The sequence below is a fragment of the Gambusia affinis genome, linkage group LG22 (genome assembly GCF_019740435.1).
Source record: "Gambusia affinis linkage group LG22, SWU_Gaff_1.0, whole genome shotgun sequence".
Taxonomy (NCBI): domain Eukaryota; kingdom Metazoa; phylum Chordata; class Actinopteri; order Cyprinodontiformes; family Poeciliidae; genus Gambusia; species Gambusia affinis.
In genome coordinates, this window is record NC_057889.1 from 21400657 (window position 1) to 21421228 (window position 20572).

Consider the following 20572-nt stretch of genomic DNA (forward strand, 5'->3'; position numbering starts at 1 on the left):
TGAGCCCTGCTGGTGAAACCTACTGTCACTTATGGGCGTGCTGCAGACTGGGTCCAGATCTTCCGTGCTCCTCCGCCTTTTCCTTAAGAAGGGGGTGGTGTGTAAGCGGTGTGGATTGCTGCTGCCCCCGTTCCCGTCTGCAGCATAGAAAGGAGAGGGAGACTGGTCCGCTCCAAATCTCTCCTGTGAATCGGGGAGCCTGGGTGATGGTGGCTCTGGTGAGTTCTTGCTGTCGAGTCGCTCAGGCGCCGATGGGCTCAGCTGGTGAGACTCCTGCCACGGAGGCAGCTCTGGGGATTCAGGAGACATCGTGTTGGAGGCGTCCTCCTGTTTGTCAGGCTGGGGGCTCACGGTGCTCTCATCTGAAACCGGACTCAGCGTTGTGGAGTTGGACCGAGGGCCGGTGTCCACCAGAGGAGACAAGGCTAAGGACAGGCTGAGCTTCTTTCTCCTGCGAGTTCTCACACTGGAAGTGTTCTCACAGTGTTCAACGTTAACTGAAATGCATCTGGGAACATCTGGCAGCTTGGTTCTGTCAGGGTTCTCCTGCTCCACATCTGCCCCCTCCTGCTCCTTCCCCGGCTCCCTCCTCTCTTTCTGCAGGCTGTCGAACTGCTTCCTGGCTTCCAGCCACAGCTGCACGCGCTCGTGGCTCGGCGGGCTCCTGCAGGGCAGAAGGACGACCTTCTTGTCGCTGGCTGAGGAGGCGAGACGCCCCGTCTTTTCCTCTTTTGTCTGCTCGACCTCCACTCCCTGAGAGGAGGCGATGGTGGTGGCGGGGTGCGTCATGACGGAGAAGGCGGTCTTCCAGAAATGGAGGCCCTCCAAAGACAGGTCTCCTCCAAACTCTTGGAGTTCCCTCACTAATCTGGTTCCCACGGTGAGCTTACGGCCCCCAACCTCCCTGGAAGACAGCAGGAGAGACGAGAAATCATCTAAATGACACCAGACAGCAGGAAGAACCACAGAACCAGGACAGGAGAACTGGATCCTTCATTTGTGTTGTCAGTAATACTCTCCTCAACAGGACTATATTCATCATAAACTACCAATCATAAATATATCTTTTAACTAGATATTATATTTTATATGTATTAGTGTCCAAAGTTAGAGTAAACGACGCTGAGACAAATACTTAGTGGCAAAAAGATTTGCAATACGACTGCAGAGGAAAAATGATTCCATCTGCTGCTGAAATCTAAAAACAAGTAACAATCAGAAATGTGTCAAATTTAACATTTACGTTGGCTTTGATGCATCAGGAGAGTAACGACAATCATCCTTTTCCATCCATCCATCCATGTAAATAATTACTGCATTATTTCATATGCAGTAATTTAATAAAACTTATGAATTTCCTCTTACAGCTTTTATCTTATCTTACTTATGGTGATCATTTTAGCTGCTCTCTAAAAGAACTGCTTTTGAAATTCAGATTCTTTTATGCGTACATGTCTTTTATACTTCAACACACCAATTTGGACGTTCTTAACATATTGGTGGGAAAAAAGTATATTTTGAAAAAAACTATTAAATCCTCACAACATTTATTCCCTCCTGTTTGACATAAATCTAATCAACTCCATAACTGCATAGAGCCACCAAACATCCAATCAGGATTTTAAGCCTGGGCTTCCACCACATTATTACACCAAAAACTCCATTTTTCAGACTAAACTTTTAAGAGATGGAAGGAAGGAAGAGAAGATGGAAGAAAGCAAGAAGGAAGGAAGGAAGGAAAATTGGAAGGACATAATTGACAAAGGGAGGAAGGAAAGGTAGATTCAAGAGAAGGAGGTATAGAAGGAAGACAAGGACACATGGAAGAAAAAAAAAACAAAAAAGAAAGGAGAATTTTTAGCCATTTCACAGAACAGAGCCTGAGGATAAGAATATCTTCTCATAATCTTATTTTTCTTCCCCACACTTATTTGACTCCTTTAAAATAATTCAATCTATCAGACGGTGTTAGAATCCTGTAGCACTTCAAATACCAGATTGATTATCTGACTTCTTAGACGTTTATTACCAAAAAACATCGTTCTCCATGAACCGTAGACTTAGTGGGTGATTAGAATCTTAGACAAAAACTTGCTATAGAACTGAGTGCTTTAGTATTTTCATCCAGATACTCCCACTGGACACTAAAATATTATACTAATATTATTATTAACACACCACCATTAAAGCTTAAAGCCATAAATTCTGCAGTCGGCATGATATTTACCATTTTTACTGTATTCCACCAGATTCAAATTCTTCTTCTTGACTAGTTGGCTGATCTGTGGCATTCTACTGTTTTAACCAGTTCCATTGTTAAATAATCATATCTAAATCTGCAGGAACAAACTGCTAAGTTTCAAAAGAACATCATAACGTGAGAAAGTGTGATCTTACATTGGCTTGTTTGGGATGTCAGAGGGATCGCTGCAGAAGGGCTCCTGGAACGTGGCTTCTGACATCTCCAGGTCCATCAGACTGCCGAGGATCTCGTCCCGACTTGGAGGGGACATGAGGGGCTTGAGGACATGGGCTCCACCTCCGGTGCCCCGCTGAAGCTGGCTTGCTCTCACATGTGACAGTGAACTGATTGAGTGAGGGGAGCTGCTGGGTGTGGTGGATGTAAGTCCGTCAATGCTCTCATGAAGTTCGCTAGTCGGTGAGCCTTCCTGGTCCACGAACGACACAGAGCTTAGAGACAAAGGTATAACCGGGTCGAAGGCTGAGAAGAGGAACTCCTTTCTCTCACAGTGGAAGTCTTGAAAAGGGCTGAGGGTATGGGATTTATAGAAAGAAAAGTCCCAGTCTCTTTGTCTTTCTGGTCTGTGCTTCTCAGATTGAAGCAGAGCCAGGTTTGTTGAGGGCTCTCCATTCCCAGACCTGTCAAAGAGTTCAGGGCTGGCAGGCCTGACTCTGCACACATCAGAGTCTCTCTCAGTCTGGCTCTGAGAAAGACCTTCCAAGCCCTGCACCTGAGCAGATGGAGGTTCATGGCAGATGTCACTGAGGAACTTGACAGGTAGGTTTTTATCAGTCAAAACAAACTGATTGCCGCTGTAGGGACTGGAGAACTCTGCTTGGTGAATAGTGTTTATATCGAAGGTGTAGTCCTGTGGGAGCTCTGGGGACAAGCTGTCCTCTATGAAGTTGCAGCTGGAGAGGCTCGGTGCAGAGGAGAAGAGAGGGCAGTCATCAGACATACTGCCGTCCTGCTTCACTGATTGGCCTGGTTGAGTACTACTGGTCCTGCTTTTCCTGTTTCTGGGTTTCTTCTCCTTAGGAGCGGTAGACTTTGGGACCCGGGGTTTCCGAGGAGCAGTGGAAGGAGTTTTAATGGGCTTAGTGTGTTTAGCGGAGGGGTTTAGCAGCACTGCGGCCTGAGCTATGGCAGCGGCATGTCTGTCTGTTCCAACTACTTGTAGAGGAAGGGCCTGTCCCTGCTGCCTCTTCTGGAGGAGCTGCTTAAGAACAGCCAAGCCAGACGGGGTCTCAGTGAGAGCTGGTGTCTCTCCGTTTTTAGGAGCTGAAGGGCGACAACCTTTGTCTTTCTGGACATCATTAATTGTCTCTGCTGGAGGCTGAGGGGCAGTGCAATATTCTGGACAAAATTCTACCTTTACCATAGTGGTCTGACAACCCTGCTGCTTCATCTCAACAGGTGCCAGTATGTTTTGGTTAACTTGCATAATTGAGGTCTCGCAGTCCTCAGCCTTTGGTTCAATAAAGCGAGCTGAGTTGGGCATTGATGTGTCTGAAGCCGAGGACCTGCTCTGACAGGTGATATTGGTGCCTAGCGGTTGCTGAAAGGAGGTGATGTCTAAAGAGGAACTCTCTGATGGAGCCAATCCGCCATCAGAGAAAAGAAGCTGGGAGTCTTCTTTGCATAAATCATCACTTTTAGGTTTGTCGGTTTTCTTTTTGCGGGACCTTCTGGGTTGTGGAGATATTGCGGGACTTTCAGCTGCATTGCTAGCTTTCTTTCTTTGCCTTGCAGCAGCAGCGACACCTCTCCTTGATTTCTCCTGTTTGGGTTCTTGTACCTGTGAGGGCTTAGCAGCAGACATGTTTACTTTTCTTTTAGACTCTGTGGACTTCTTAGGTTTGGCTGTTCGACTTCTCCTTTGGCCTCTTTTAGTCACAGACTTTGTGCATGGATTTAGTGATGCGGAGCTAAGGCAAGGATCACTGAGTGGATTTATCAGCTGTTCTGTACTGTTTAGAAAAGGGTCACTTGGGGACCAACAACGCGGGGGCGTTGATTCTGTTGGGCTTGGGGATCTATCAGAAAGATAGCCCAGTTCTACCATGACATCGGTGTAATCTTTCTCAAAGTCATCTGCTAGCTCACAGTAACACGGCCGAGGGGGGGGCAGAGAGGGCAGAAGTGGACGTCTCTGACAGCCTGTGCTCCTTTTCACCCTTTGCCCTCGTCTGACGAGAGGCTTTTTGGGAGAGATGTTGATGGTCTTCTTGCCTGTGTTGTTGACCCTGGCTTTTCGCTTGGGCAATTTTTTAGCTTTGGGCTCTTTGACGGGAAACCTGACGGCAGTGGACTCTGGCACTTTAGGCCAGAAGCTCTTGAGAGGAGCCAGTTTATTGTAATGTTCCACTTTATCTGCAGTTAACATAACCAGCTTTTCATCTGCATTCACTTTGGACATCTTCACCAACATGTTTTTCTGACCTTTGAACCTGTTGATTATGATGTACTTGATAATTACAGGAGGTTCTTTCTTGCGTCTTTTCTGGTATTTGGTCTCCTGGCTCCTGGGAAACTTTCTGGGGTTTTTAGAACGACTGGAACCTGGCTGGTCTTCATCAGTACCATCAAAGTTCTGTTTCCGTTTAGCCCTCAGTGTGTATTTACTCCCCGGCAGTGCAGATGATTTAGTACAGTTAACTTTCGCAGACACATCTGGATCGAGGCTCGACCGATCCTCTGTTACATCTTTGGCTTCTTCACAAAGAAGGGAAGTAGTGATGGTGTTGGAGACAACAGTCTCTGAGACTGATTCTATCTGCTCATCGACTGTCTTTTCCTCACTGTCCAACTCTTCATTTATAGCTGGCTCAACTTCTTCATTTGGCTCGTCTTCATTTACCTCAACCTGTGGTTTTGGTTGATCCTCTGAAACTGGCCCCTCTGTGTCAGGAGTCTGGTTACAAGCAGGTGTTTCTGAACAGAGGGCAGTGCAAACTGGACTGTCGGAGATCGGGCTCTGAGCTGCTGCTGCTTTGTTTCTATGTCCTGCCATTCCTAACCTTTTTTTAGGAAGTTTCAGCTTCAACTTGCAAGTCGGAGATAGCTCTTGCTTGCTGCAGGTGTCAGCCGGCTTTTTATTTCCAGTCTTCTTTCTATTGAGACAGTTGGAGAGAATAACACTGGGGAAGAACTTGTAATGTGCCTCCTGCTGGGCCACAATAGTCCTCTCAGTTTTATTTTCCTGGTAGTCTTCATATCTAATTTTGAGCTCCCCAACATCTCCTTCCTCACTCTCCGGGGCCAGTTCTTCTTCTCTGTGGTCGATGAACTCGCCCTCCTTCATGAGGGATGGCGTCGAGGTGAGGCTCCTCAGAATTGGGCTTTTTCTCTCCTTAGTGCTCAGCTCCAGCTCTGTCTTAGCAGAGCAGGCTCTGAGGTCTGAGTAACAAAGGGAGATGGTGCTGTGGTTCTGAAAGATGGATAAACGGTTAGTTTCTACAGTCTCAAGGCTGCTGTACCTTTTCCTATTTTTTGACACTTTTCCACTGCTAAAAGGGAAGGCTTCCAGATCAGCCTTCTCCACAGGTTTGGAGCTTTTCTTGTTATACGTGTACAACGGTCGAATGTCCTCCTTGTCCATGCAGATAGGAGGCACCTCATTGTGATTGGCTATTTTGCGAGGAATTGGGTGCTTCACTGGCAGGATGTATGTGATTTCTTTATTAACCCTGAACCCTGCTGAACAGTCACTGGAGCCGTCCGGGCTGCTTTTCAATTGAAAGGAGTTTTTGAGTTGTTCCTCCGTGTCCAGCCCACAGACTGGCCTGTGCTCAGGATGCTTGCACAGCAAGATCTTAGCTGACGATGGCGGCTCCAGGTGGACACTCTCTCCAGTGCAGGGATTTGTTTTCCCCAACAGCTTCTCTGTGACTGTAAGCGAAGACTGAGACATGGAGCCACTGTCTGTTAAAGAAGAATCTAGGAATAAAGAGAAAAGAAAGGGTAGGAATGGCAGGACATGAACAGCACAACAATGAAATGAAATGAAAGAAAATGGATTCATAAATACACTATATTGCCAAAATCATTTGCTCACCTACCGTCACTCATAAGGACTTCAGTGACATCTCATATAATCAATAGAGTCCAATTAAATGGTGCTCCATCATTTGAGGCTACAACCGATTTAGAAATGTGCCAACGCTGCAGCACGTAACTTTTATAAAAATATTTGCTTTAGACATTTGTTAAATCATAGCACTGCAACATGACATGATCTTTGGAAAAACTAAAGTTCCTCCTCCATGTTGTCCTACTGTCATCTGCAGAAATACGGCGCTCCATCAGAAACAATCAACCAGAGTCAGGAGGAGGTTCTTAGCGCTGACATTCACCCTCTTGTATGCACTCAATCTCTTTTTGCTATGTTGGGACAAGAGGAAATCATCCCAAAACATAAAACAGACCCTAATGGCTCTGTATGTTGAAGAATTAGGAGTTCCTCTCATTGACCCAAAAGAGCAGAGCCACACTCCTGAGAAAAAAAAACAACACTCACACCATAAATTCCCATTCCAGACTTTACACTTTACACAAGAGGAAATAACTGCTTTCATCAGCATATAGGGGTAGGCAGATGGGGACCAGCAGCTTCTGAAAATGTTGAGTGTCCTGCTGAAAACGTTTTAAACCTCTTGACTGCTTAAAACGAACATAAATAGGTCAAATACTGTGCTTTAACAACAACAAAATGTTGAATTAGCATCAGAACAACTCAGTCTGTCTCCCATATTCATGTAGTTGACTTTAAACTCAGCTGAGAGAGTTCAAGTTAATGCTTCACTCACAATCCACTGAATCCACGAATCTCATTTCTGACTTCTTTACCACTCTCAGTCCTTTAATAGACCTTGAAGTTGTTAATAAATAATTCATTAATCTGTGTTTAACTACTATTTTCCATCTGCTGGTGCAGATGAGGATTGTGAAGCACTCACAAGCCCTGCTTATAAAAAACATTAATAATGGAACAAATTAATAATGAAAAAGCTGGGTCCAATGATTTGGAAGGATAAACAAATACTTTTGGCGACACTAGTGTATGCCAGAACTGAGCAGAAAATGCCTCACCACTGCTTTCGTCTGCTGCCCCGTCCAGCTGTGGGATGGACAGATTAACAAACAGAGAGTGAGTCCCACTCCACTCCATGTCTTCGTCAGAGGACTCCTGCTGCTCGTCGCTGAAGCCGTCCTCTGCCTCCCTGACCGCAGGCCTGTGCAAACAGCAACAACAGGACACAGCTTAGCCCTGCCGCTAACTGCAGTGGAACCAATAAAAGCGTCCAGGCAGGACTTGGATTATTATTCCCTCTCTGAGATCCAGTTAAAAACTCGCCTCGGTGGGTTTGTTCTCTCAGGATGTTCGCTGTCCCACCGCTGTGACATTATCATACTAAGCTCCGCCTCTTCTTTTTCCAGCTCGGGTCCGACTTCTTCTTCATCACTGTTGCAGTTGTAGGTTGATGCACCGGGGAGTGATTGAGGCTGAGAGCTGTGTATTAGTGGAGTCCTGTGGAAACCGTCGTCTTCCAGGCCAGCCAGCAAATCAATGAGGGCGTGATCCTGGCTGCTTTCTACAGAGACAAGAAGACGGACACGTCACACATAAATGTACTGAGCAACATTTTATTGGGGCCTGCCACAGAAATGCGTAGGACAGCACTGGAATGCCTCCATGCAATGAATGGAGGGCACCTATTATTCTACACCTCAAAATAACTGCAGCTTCCTTTCACTGTTAATGTGGCTCATATCGCTGTGCAACCCCTCACAATATATAGACATCAAAACATGGGGCTGGATCTTGGCATACGGGCTTTTACTTCTGCTGGCATTTTAAGTAACCAAAATGCCAACAAAATTAACTTTTTTGTAATTAGAGAAAAACGAGCCAAATTCAAATCAACTGACACCGTTTTGTGTCAGTCAGACTCAAAACAGAGATAGAATTTTGTCCACACAACACAAGTTTTTGACCCGATTTTCCCCTTGTGTGTGTGGTTCTCCATGACTGGAAGAGACAACGCAACTTGTTGAATGTGACAGGCAGCCAATCAGAAAGCACAGATTCCCCTTGGGGAATCACAAACAGCTGACAAGGCGCAACCCAGAGACCAGTGGACATGGGAGATGATTTGTGAAAACAGCATGACTGTTTATCCAACATTTCATGCAAAGAACATCCACAGAAATGACAAGTTGGAGTGAAATTGCTACTGCAATTGATAAATCTGGTAACTTTTCAGCGTTTTTCTCTGGTAAACTAATTATTATACAAAGTATAAATAATATTTTTACTTTTGTATTAAATATCTGTTTTATAATATATTTACCACCAATGACAAACACAATTATTGTTAAGTAGTAAGTACAGTGAACCCTCACTATAACGCGGTTCACATTTCACAGCCTCGCTGCTTCACAGAGTTCTTTGTGCAGTTTTTTTTTTTTCACAGTGCATTGTATTCTGCATCCTGATTGGCTAAACAGTCTCCACGCACGTTACAGTATTTAAATATACGTAATACAGCTCGGCAAATTTTGGTAAATGTTTTTGCCCAGAAGAAAAAAAGAGCGACAACAACTACCGATAATTATGTTTTTCTCTCGAACAAACACACCTGCACCACAGGCTTCAGAAGAAAAAGACACTAGAGAGCGGAGTGAGGCCACAGTGTCACAGTCAGAGGAACAGTGAAATACACCAGTCACAATTTATCTTACTGTACTCCGTACTGATGATTAAAAGGATTATTTTACTGTAGTTATTTGTAAGAAAGCGTTATATTTGTTAAAAAATGCTTGGGTCTGTTCTTTGGTTTCAATGTAGAGTATTTAATTATGATGTATAATAATTGTAAAAAAAAAATAAAGGTAACTACTTCACAGATTTCACCCTTCACAGGTTCTTTTCAGAAAACAACCCCCACAAAAAAGCGAGGGTTTACTGTATATTACAGTAGTATTTCAAAAGAGCAGAAGAAATCTTATGTTTTTTGAACAATAACAATATTTGTTATTAATCTGTTGCTAAGAGATGAGTGCGTCTTCTGGTAATGAAGTGCCACGAATTTTGATTTTACTTTTGCAAAATTTACCAACTGTAAATTCCTTGTGTCTATGCAGATAAGCAGTATTTCAGAATAACTTACGTTTTATAAACAATAATTAATTTGGTGTTAACAGATGAGGGTTTTTTCTGGTAATGAACTGACAAGTATAAATCAGATTTTTATTTTTTGTTTTTATGTTGTATATCTGTTTTATAATATTATTTACCACCAATGACAAAAAAAAAAAAAAAAAAAAAAAAAAATCACTTTTCTGCCAAATTCACCAAACACACACACACCAAGTACAAGGACGTGAGCTATAACCATGGACCAATCTGACAACACAGCATTACTTCTAAAGCCTGCAGAGGTCATCCACAACAGAAGGAATTTATAAACAGCTGTTTAATATCAAATGATAAGGCCAGCGGACTTTACCAGAAAGATAAGTAACGGTTTAGATGCTATACCTAATATGGTGGAGTTGTTGGATGTTTGTGAGAGTGGCAGAAATGTCTGGCTGTTTTCCAGAAGACTTAAGATGGCTTCTTCATCAATGACAGCTTCCTCTGGGACTTTTCCACCGCTCCTCACTGAATCTGAACACAGGAACAGGTAGAAAAACACAGAAACCGCCAAACTTCAATCAACATAGGCGAACCAAACCAAAACTGAACTGAATTTAGTCGAAGGAAGACATCTTTAAAGTTTGTGTTTATTATAGAGCAATGATCTGAGAAGAGCTTGATTTATGATTGCAATAGGAAGCTTTGTACATGCAGCTATACGTTGCTCTGTGATGGTTTCCTGCCTCACCTGGCTGGGAGTCTCTGTGCGTCTCCACGGCGTTAGCAGCTGTACACGGCACCCCGTCAGGGGTCAGGAGGTCAGGATGCAGAGTGAGGTCAGCTGACAAACTCTCCTGTTCATCATCCACAAACAAATCTTGGGTCCTGAACAACAACAAAAAAAAAAAAATTCAAAAAATTGAAGCTCAGCTAGGAGAATAAGAGGTCAATACAGAAGCTTCAGTTCTAGAGACGCAGCAATCAGGCTTTCTGAGACTTCTCACCTGAATATAGCTATTTTGATAACTTTAAATTTTTCTTTCCAAGGAACTGAATCCATACAAAAGAAACATGTGCTGCACATTCTTTGATAGATGTTTTCTCCAAACTAAGAGTGAGATCAAAGTTAAATCAATACAAGTATGCAGAAAAAGTCATAATAAATATGTGGTCTCTGTTGCATCATATCTTCAAAGCTGATCCATTTGAGGCCTCCTGTTGTCATGTTTTATTATGAGTCTTAATCAGGGGAAGTGCTGTTTAAAGTGGGAGGGGCGCACGGCTCTGAGGAGTTTCTGTTGTCCGATGGAGTGTGTGTGCATATGAGTGGGCGACGCTACGTTGTTTGAGTGTGCATGCAGACGAGGGGAATATGAATGGAAACCGGGCAGGCGGCCAACTGGGCTTTTGTATCTGTCCAGATTGCTCTCAGATACAAGCTGCCAAAAGCGCTCCATTACCCATGCTGCTCTGCTGCTCTGCCCACCGACACACCACTAACAGACTCGGAAACACTGAAATGTAAACAAGGCGGGCAGCTGACACTCTCAGGTAAAATACACAGATTTGTAGATGTGATGGGGAAAAAAAAGTTCCAGCTCCTGTTACTGTCTGCCGGTAGTCTTTATTTATTTATTTAAAACTTGGTCATATCTTTGTGTAAATCATTAATTCTCATCGAAGTGCATAGAGGTCACATATAGGGTACCCCAAGGTTCAGTCCTGGGGCCTCTTATTCAGTATTTTCATGTTCCCACTAGTTTAGGTTGTAACAGGAAATAAAATTATTTACGATGACCATGCAGACGATAATACACAGCTCTACATTACGATGTCACCAGGTGACTCTGAACTGTCATCGGACTGAACAGATGTTTAGAACAAATCAATGCAAGAGTGTGCCAAAACTTTCTCCAGCTGAACAGAAACAAAACTAAAGTTATTATCTTTGGACCTAAAGAGGAACAATCTAGAGTCAACCCATAGCTGTACTTATTACAGCTGGAAACTAGATGCCAGGCCTGAAACCTGGGTGTAATAATGAACTCTGACCTGAACATTCACAGCCACATAAAGACAGTTACAAAATCGGCCTTTTACCACCTGAAGAACATTACACGGATTAAAGGACGAATGCGCCGACAGTCGCTTGTCCTCATCCAGCCCAGCGACCGGAGAAATTCATGCATGTGAAATTTTAAACTCGTACCCATAGATGTGAACACTCACATCTACGGGTACGTGACTCGATGTAACTTGAGAAAGTTGACAAATGTTCAACTTTTGATACTGTAGCAGAAAACTTTCACATTTTGTCAGTGTGTAACGTAACTCATTACGTGCAGCTGTGAACTAGATAACCCTCCGTGGGAGAGAGGGTTCCAGGTCAGAATAGGTAGGAAGATTAAACTGTGCTATGTCATTTTATCGCATTAAACTTTCAGATTGATTGTTGACAGCCCCAATTCTGACTTTAGTCTCAGAAATCATTGTTCCGAGATACCAGTCACTTTTTTCCAGAGACCCTAATTCTCGTCCAAGGAACATAATGAGTTTGGAAATGCTGGCAGTCTTTTGAGAATATACATGGTAAAGTATGTTGTTGATAATAATTGTTAAGGGGAATTGGAATTGTCTAAAATGGCAGATTATAGCTTCACCAAAAGCTCACATTGGTTTGTTTCTAATAAAAAAAATAAAAATTGCATCTTATGTAAGTATGTCAATGACGCCTTCACTGTAGTGTGGGAGATTTAGGCAGGCTGAGAGATTGTACCGCAGTCTGATTGTTATTCAGTGACTTTGTTATGAGGAGAAGGCTCCAGAGAGTCGGCGTGCATGTGCCAGAGTCTGTCTCTTAATTAGTCTGGTACTTAATGACTTTAGAGGCAACGGGGGAGGGACCCTGGCAGGCGTCTGGAGATTACTGCAGTGATTAACACATTTTACCACGACGCACTCCTCTCCCCTCCAGCACAGGGTGGGAGAGAGGGAACTCAAATGACATGTAGGAATTTTAGAAAATGTTCAAATCCAATTCAGAAAATGTCAAACAAGACAAGGAAAGAAACAACACTGGTTTCAGTGTCTGTCTAAAGTGAATCACCATTCACTCACTTTTCCTTTGTGAAAAACTTCAAGAAAGAAAAGGATGGATTTCTTACTGCATGATGGAGTGGTCCTCTACTATGAGTGCACCAATAAATTGATACGTATAAAATTGTTCATATCGTTTTTAGATATTTTTATATAAAAATTTTTTGTTAGTGTGGGAAGGGAATTTCCCCAATGTGGGACAAATAAAGGATTATTCTAGTGTAATCAGCTCAGGTTTCCTTAATTTTGGACATTAATTACTTATTACTCTGCAGTGGTGTGAAAATCCATTTGCTCTGAAACAAAATTGGAATTGGCAAGTCAAGTGTTTTAAATATAGTCTAGAAAATTGCAATCAGTGAACCACTAAAAAATACCAGAATATATCGGCAAAATGTACAACATCAATTCATTGGTTTTATTTAAATTAGAAATAAAATGCATTATGCATTCATATTTATAGTTGCAATTATGTTTGTGAAACCCCATTTAGTTTAGAAGTAGCAGCTTAGAATATACAACAAAGTTGTATTGGCAAGTTAATTAGTGTGTCTATTAGCTCCGGTACCAAGCCTGCACTCTGCTGCTTACCAGGCTGCTTTGGAAAGACCTGATGCCCAATTAAAACTGAGGAAAGCTTCTTTAGCTTCCCCACCAGGAATGTTTGTGTTTTCAGTGACAGGGGAATATTTACAATGGGCCAAGTTTGCCTTTCTTGCAAGTATGAGAAAATATAAGGGCATTAAATCATCCAGCTGACCAACAGTACAGAGCAACAGGTAGGGGAGGGGCCACACTGCACTCCTCTATGCTCCACAAAGTCTCTGAAAAGTCTGTTCATGCCGGCGCTTTCCTTGATGCGGTGATCTCCCGCCTACTCCCGGTTCAGGATTCGCCGATTCTTCCATGAAACGGCAACTCCAAATTACAAGGAAATCTGCCTCTTTGTGGATTTTTTTTTTCTTTCATAAAGAAAATCTGAAATATTGAAAGAGAATGCAGTTTGGAATACTGAAAAACCTAACCGCAATGCTAGCTAGGAGCAAAGCAGCCATTCCACGAGCCATTTTTTTCCCTTTACTTTCTGCGGTAGTGTGATCCTATTAAAGCAAATTAAGGTATATTTGATGTGTGTAGTAATAAAATAGGCAGCTATAAGAATTTGTTGAAGGGAGTTCAAGTACTTCGACTGTGGACCCCAACCTCTGAACACCAATGGTCCACTTGTACTGGCATTTGACAAACTTATCAAATGGACAAAAAAAAAACCCATAATAAAGTAAAATGTCTAGTTAATAATACCAGTCCCAGGAGTAAACCACAAGATAACAGAAACAGGAAATGTAACAGACTGCGTGAACATTATCAGCACGATTGACTAACTAAGAGAGCGTGTTCCGCTTCCACTTTCTAACTTAAAACCCTGTTCAGATGGGAGGCCCACCCCTGCACTCGCTCTCTCTCCCCTCTGCTCATATTAGATATGAGAGGTTAGTGAATGGAAGACATCTGGATCTGATAAAGCAGCGTGTGCGGATGTAGGGCCAACTGTACTACAATTTATAACAGGAAATACTTGGAGGCTGTACATTGTAGAGGAAGGTGGGGCTTGGTGGTGACCTCAGCCACTTCATTTCACCCCCATTTTCTCCAACATCTGCTCTGACTTCACTTTCCCATCTCCAACCCTGCTCTGCACTCAGAGGAAAGTTGGCAGGGCCGAAGGAAAGAAACCGAGGAAGGACATGTAACAGCTTCATTGTAGTTAAAAAAACAAAAAAAAAACAACAACTTAAGGACAAAAAGGTATTGTTTGATGTTTCGAGGGAATTTTTCATTGATCTAATTATTACAAGCACAAGATCTCAAAGCGGATTCCATCTGCTGCAGATGTCCTCAGGGAAAAGGAAACAAAGACCAAACTATTTATTTAGATAACAGGGTAAAAGAATGTGTGGAGGAACTTACACATCAAACTTGTTCTCCCTCAGAATCTCCTTCAGTCTGTTCATGAAGGTTTTTTCACTCTCTGTTGAAGTGACCGAGCCCCGATCTGCAATAGAGACAGACGTTTTTCAAACAACAAACATCTCTGCTGGAATTAAATCCTTTTGACTCTGAATACTTAAAACAAATAATTATAAACTTTTACAGTTGTTCTGTACAGCAGATATTTCTAAGCTAAACAGATTCTTTTCACACTACAGTCCCATGGTAAAACCTGGTCAGTTGTATTTCTTCTCTGTATCGCTGATCAGAAATTGAAACCTAAAAGCTTGGATGTTTGTCTGAAAACTAAAGATTTCATCATAGCAACAGAACAGCCTGTGGTTTATTTATCACCTGGTTTCCATGGCAGCTTCCTTTGTGGGCATGTTGGGGGGCAGAGGGGTTACCAAGTTTTTTATTTATGGTTACAAGACCAGGCAGCTGACACTCATCCCATAGTCTGCTCACAGAAAACACCCAGATCTCCACAGAAGCCTTTCAGTTTGATAGGGAGGATCGTTCATTATAAGAATATTCCAGCCGCAATTTATCTAAACCACATGTAGCCGTTTCATTTATTTCTAAAGGACTAGATAAGGTTGGCACAAACTACACAGCCTCCGTCTGAGTGAAGGTGCTTTTTGTTTTTCTAGAAGTGGCTGATTATTTCTAGTTCTCTTCCTCTTTTACTGAATGTACCACAAACACTTAAGTTTTATTATTATTATTATTATTATTATTATTATTATTATTATTATTATTATTATTATTATTATTATATTTTCTGCTTATTTGAGGCCAAAACCTAAACCTGAATCAGAAATCAATCAACTATGGAACCCTAACTCTCTTCTAATTTTAAAATAAATGTCAACAAAAATGAACTACATCATTAAAAACTGTCAGTCAGGTGGAGATCTTGTGTTTGACTAGGCCAAGGCACAAGCTTGATTTATTTTTATTTTATTTTAGCAATCCTGTTGCAGATTTGCTGCTATGTTTGGGATAACTCAGTTCATCTTCCAGAGCCTCACTTTGGATTCTAGAAGTAGTTTGAGAGCAGAGGAGTTCATGGTGGACTCAACAAGGTCACACCACCACCATGTTTGATAGCAGCCATAGGTGTTTAAGTTGATTTACTGTCTTGAGCTTTTTGAGTCTGACCGAACATGCTCACTTTGGTTTTCTGTGACTAAAACAGGAATATTACTGATTGTTCCGTTCAAATTTGGAAACTTCAAATAAGTTGCTGGAAAATGTTTTCTTCTGATCAGTCCACTGGTAGTTCAGGCTTTTTCTTTTTGTTCTTCCAGGAACTTTACCATGCTAACTGCAGGCTGGGACAGTGAAATGGGCTTCCCATTGTTTACAGGTACTTTAAGCATTGCACAGGTCATCTTGCTTGGATGTTCAATTAGGTTTTGCATTTGAAAGAAAAAAAGCATTAATGTGGTAGAATAGGGTGCTGTTGCTAATCTGAGGCTTGAATTTATCTGAGGTAAAATACAGATCATTTTCAATAACATGTCCTGACACATTAAATCAAAAAAATTGAAATTAAGTGTTTTCATAACAGGGTGAAAACCCAACTGGGAATCCTAAGCAATAGAAAATAAGCAAATGGTGCAAAATACAGAATAACACTGGAAAACCATGTTTTAGCTCCCACTGCAGCGTTTCTCACCCTGTGAATCCGGCGCTTCTATCTGGGAGGTCTGGTTGTTCTCCCTCCTCCTCTGTTTCTCATCCTCCCAAATGGCCTGCAGTCCGGGGTTCCTGCCGATCTGATCTGGAGGAGGAGGCGAGGTTAGAAAACAAACTCCTTATGCTTCTTATATTAAACATATTCCCTCCCCTACAGCTACTCTACAGGTTCTCCACACACAAAGCACAGATAGTGTCGCATAGTTCTGTTTAAAAGTAAAGTACACCTGCGAAAACCTGCGCTGTCCAGAATTCTTCTGTAAGATTCCAGATCCTTCATCAAAACGTTCGGTAATTCAATTCAAAAAGTGTCTGCTATATAAATTAATCAAACAAAAAAATTATGTATTTCAGGTATTTATATCTGTGAATTTTGATGATTATAGCTAAAGGTAATATCCTAAAATCCAGTTTTAGAATGTCAAAATTTCAGATTTTCTGAATATTCAAACTTAAAAACAAATGAATTTCATATAAGGCCAATCAAACAAAGGATCCTTTAAATCGGATGAAGAAAAAAAATGTTGCAGTATGTTGGGATAATGATGCAATCAAACAGTTCTAATTTTTCTATTTTGGGTTTTGTAGCAAACACCCAGAACTATCAGTCAAAAATATATCTTATTTGTGTAAAAATGGAAAAGTTGGCATCTCGATGAGAGCAGGTGACCAGAAGGGCAGTTTTCCTTTCCATTTCCTGGCAGATGAAGATCCAGGCCATTTAGAGAAAGTCAGGACAAACAGTTGCATCTGTTCTGGAAGCACATAACAGCTGTCCTTTGCTTTGCTTAGTTCATCTGCTGACCCCAAACTCTCTCATCTCTGATAATTTCTTCATCTCTCCTCCCCTGTGACTGAAGACTGAGGTCTGCTCCACCTTCTCATGTTCAGGTCTGCTAATAGACTAAGTGTGCTGCAGCTGCCTTCCACCTTTTGCTTTTCGTCGTGTCAGCTGGAGTTGCAGAGAACACAGCAGATCGATCAGACTGCACCTACTTTCAATATCAAGACGGTTCAGGATGTCCACGGCCACAGCATCCACCTCCAGCTCACAGGTGCTCTGCCTCTCAACGTCATCCAGGACTAATGAGCTGCAGAAAGAGCAGAGTTAATAATGGAACTGATCCGGAGCAGAGTGATGTCCGTGACGGCGCGGCCTACGAGGGCAGAGCGTTGTCTTCCCAGCGGACAAAGGTGCCTGCGAGGCTGCTGTCGTTCAGCTTGGTGCTGCAGGGAATCTTCCAGGGACTGATGCTGGAGTGAGAGCTGGAGGACGGCTGGTTCGGGTCTGCAGGGCCCACTTCCAGAAACGCACACAATCACATTGACGTGTTAGGAAATGATTCTGAGGGGATTTATCAAGAGAGGTTATAATTCTTTCCCCTCTCTGGTTTGGTGTTTATTAGTCCACAGAGGAGTTGATAAGAAAAAATATGTGACTGGATAATTTCCTTTTTTAAAATGAGTAAATAAATACAGAAAAATTTATACAGCTCTGGAAAAAAATAAGAAACTACTTAAAATGATCAGTTTCTCTGATTTTACTGTTTATAGTTATACATTTAAGTAAAATGAACTTTGTTCTTTTATTCTCTGAACAGTTCCAATTCCAAGCAAAAAATTTGTATTTATTTATTTGCAGAGAATGTGAAATGGTCAAAATAACACAAAAGATGTAGTACTTTTAGACCTCAAATAATGCAAAGAAAATAAGTCCATATTCATTTAGAAACAACAAAACTAATGTTTGAATTCAAGAAGAGTTCAAAAATCAACATTTAGTGGAAGAACCAGGAGGTTTTCAGTGGCGCTCAGTGCAGTGGGTTCTTCATTTTGTTGCCATAGTGAGTCTGGTTGTGCATTAAAGTCAAACATCTCCCCTTCCAGCCCAGAGCAGCAGACATCCTCCTGATAGGTTCTGTAGTTACAGTGGGTGTTCCTCTAATTCTACTTCTGTAATCTGGAACAATTCAGAAGGTCTGTAGAGTCTGAAATGCAACACACATATTTCTGCAGTTCTTCCCTGATGCCTGTTCTTTGGAGCCGTTTACCTGAGGTAGTACAGCTGAAAATAGAACTGCGGTTGTGGCGCAACTTGGTTTTCAGATTGCTTCAGGCGATTTCAGGGTGAAAAAGTAATGCCTGTTAAAGAACCAGGGTGTCAATACTAATAGCGATATGTGAGTACAGTGAACAATAGTTTTACCCAGACTGTTTTAGTTCAATTAGACAAATGCTACTGTGTGACGTCTGCAGAGTAAAACAGTCTGAAACGTTTCGGGTTTTCAGGCTCTTATCAGGGAGACTTTCAGTTTTTAAGCTGTGTTCTGGAGTTCAGAACACATTAAAGTTTTCATTCATCTTAAAGTGACCTTTTGCAGCCAAGCCTTTAATCCCCTTGATCCTAGATTAACAGCTTGCTTTTAAAGTTCAAATTTGAGGGAAGCTCAGGGGGGATATGTAGGTGTGTCCAATGTTTAGGTTTTTGTTGTCTTTGTTCCATGGGGCATTAGAGTCTTCCATTGATTTCAAACGCATAGAAGTTGATCAATCATTAGAACCTCCTTTTATTAGAAGTCAGTCAAATGGGATTTTCTTAAATAAAAGTATGTCATTAAGTTCTGGTAAAAGACGTTACTTTGTGTAATCTTATTGGGGTTTAGGATGTGTTCAAACCTGATTGTCCAGTAAACTCTGTTTGGTTGGGAACCAAAGTTGCAACATTTGTTCCATTTCAGCTGCTCAGTTTCTCTATGTCAAACTAAAACCTTTGAAAAACCTGTTCACCTCCTCGCCTGTGGGGGCACTGCACCAAGAACCACTGAAGGAAATGACATGAAAACCCACATATGAATGTGAACCGCATCAGAGTTCACTTCAAATGAACTGAAATCTAGGTGTGTAGGTGGACCAGAGTTCACCATTTTGGTTCGCCTCAGAGTTTGATAATGCATTCACGCCTCCCAAAACGAACCAGAGTTTCTAGCCAAATGAACTGGACACTAATTAAAATGGACTAAACAGGGCTGGTGTAAAGGCAACCTTAGCAACCAGGGTTGTGTCTTCCCACTTCCTTCCCTCTCCTGGAACCACAGACAAATCAGACAGAAGTAGTTAATCTACTCTAAAGACCTTGGAGGTTGTGGAGGAAAGACTTTGTGGCTGGATCCTAAACTAAAGGTGGGGCTATATGGTGGGACTATGCAAAACATTTCTCACTGACTGAATGTCCCCAGCATTTTATTTCAGTCATCTCTGCATGTTGTGTATTATTGCTTGCCAACAACATTTACAGGTGACTGATGTAGAGTATTAGTGTCCTAGGATTTGTATTCAAATTCATTAATAAAATCCTGCAACCTTAGAAGAAATATTTTATTAAAGGAAACGCAGACTTTTGCTTTCAGCATCTCTATGGAGACACACAGAAACTCTAGTGTCAAAAGCTTTTTAAGAGATTTTTAACTGGTAAAATATTTTTTACTGTTTATGTTCTGAGTTATAGGTTAAAGTTACCACAACAGCTCAAGATTGTTGATTTTTAACCCATTTAAATGGAACAGGTATAACGTTTGGGTAAACACTGAATGACATTTCATATAAATATGTAAATCTAAACTTGTGTCAGAAACTCCAGTTGGACAAAGCAGACATTGTGAGACAACAGACAGATCCCTGCAACTGAGCTTACCTTTCTTCTGGCTCCTGCGGAACTTCACTGCTGCCATATTTATCAGGTTCATGCCATACAGATTGTAGTCCATGAAAAGCTGCAGCAGGTAGGGGATGTGGCCCTCATGAGGCTGGTAACTCTTATTCATCACTGCTCCACTTTGTAATAGCTCACACACTCTGGGAAAAAATTTTTTTTTAAAGAAGTTCAGTAAATAGGATATGTTCAAGAAGAAGTAGACTGTGCTGGATTTCAGCTCCTTCCAATAATGTAACAAACAAACGAGATGTTTTATAAAAACATTACTGTAAATCTTTGGACATGTTTTCTCTGCCATAAGAATTAAAACTAAAGAAGACAATCGCAGCAGTTAGATTTAAATATATTTGAACACAAATTAAATATGGAACCAAAGAGAGATGATAGATGTTCCTGAACTGGTCGCTTGTGTCTTAGAGCGCATTTTGATGCTGGTTTATTACATACCATATTTATCACAGCTTCACAGACATCCAAATGTAACCCAGAGTGAGCATTTACCAAGAGTTAATTGTGACAATGATGAACTGCTTAAACATATTTAAGTCTATAAATGACTAATTTAACTTAAAGTCAAAGGCAAAGATTATATGTGTGCTTGTTTTCTGTCCTGGTTTATTGCCGATAATTAAATAATTATGTCTTTTGTTCTTTTTAAGTCTCCAGTGGTCATTTAAAAAACATGTCA

The 20572-nt window shown here is 41.7% G+C and overlaps 1 protein-coding gene across 1 annotated transcript in view; it reads right to left on the reverse strand.

Annotated features, from left to right (window-relative positions):
* Positions 1–20572, reverse strand: part of rev3l (REV3 like, DNA directed polymerase zeta catalytic subunit) — a 55341-nt gene that overhangs the window by 14787 nt on the left and 19982 nt on the right. Inside the window, exons 4-14 of the mRNA XM_044105645.1 lie at positions 19864–20024; positions 17334–17472; positions 17169–17263; positions 16153–16257; positions 14448–14532; positions 10132–10268; positions 9786–9914; positions 7599–7836; positions 7334–7476; positions 2398–6181; positions 24–904 (exon numbers count right to left, since the gene is read on the reverse strand). Coding sequence (XP_043961580.1) covers positions 24–904; positions 2398–6181; positions 7334–7476; positions 7599–7836; positions 9786–9914; positions 10132–10268; positions 14448–14532; positions 16153–16257; positions 17169–17263; positions 17334–17472; positions 19864–20024 — 5897 coding nt within the window. The remainder of the gene's footprint in view (positions 1–23; positions 905–2397; positions 6182–7333; positions 7477–7598; positions 7837–9785; positions 9915–10131; positions 10269–14447; positions 14533–16152; positions 16258–17168; positions 17264–17333; positions 17473–19863; positions 20025–20572) is intronic.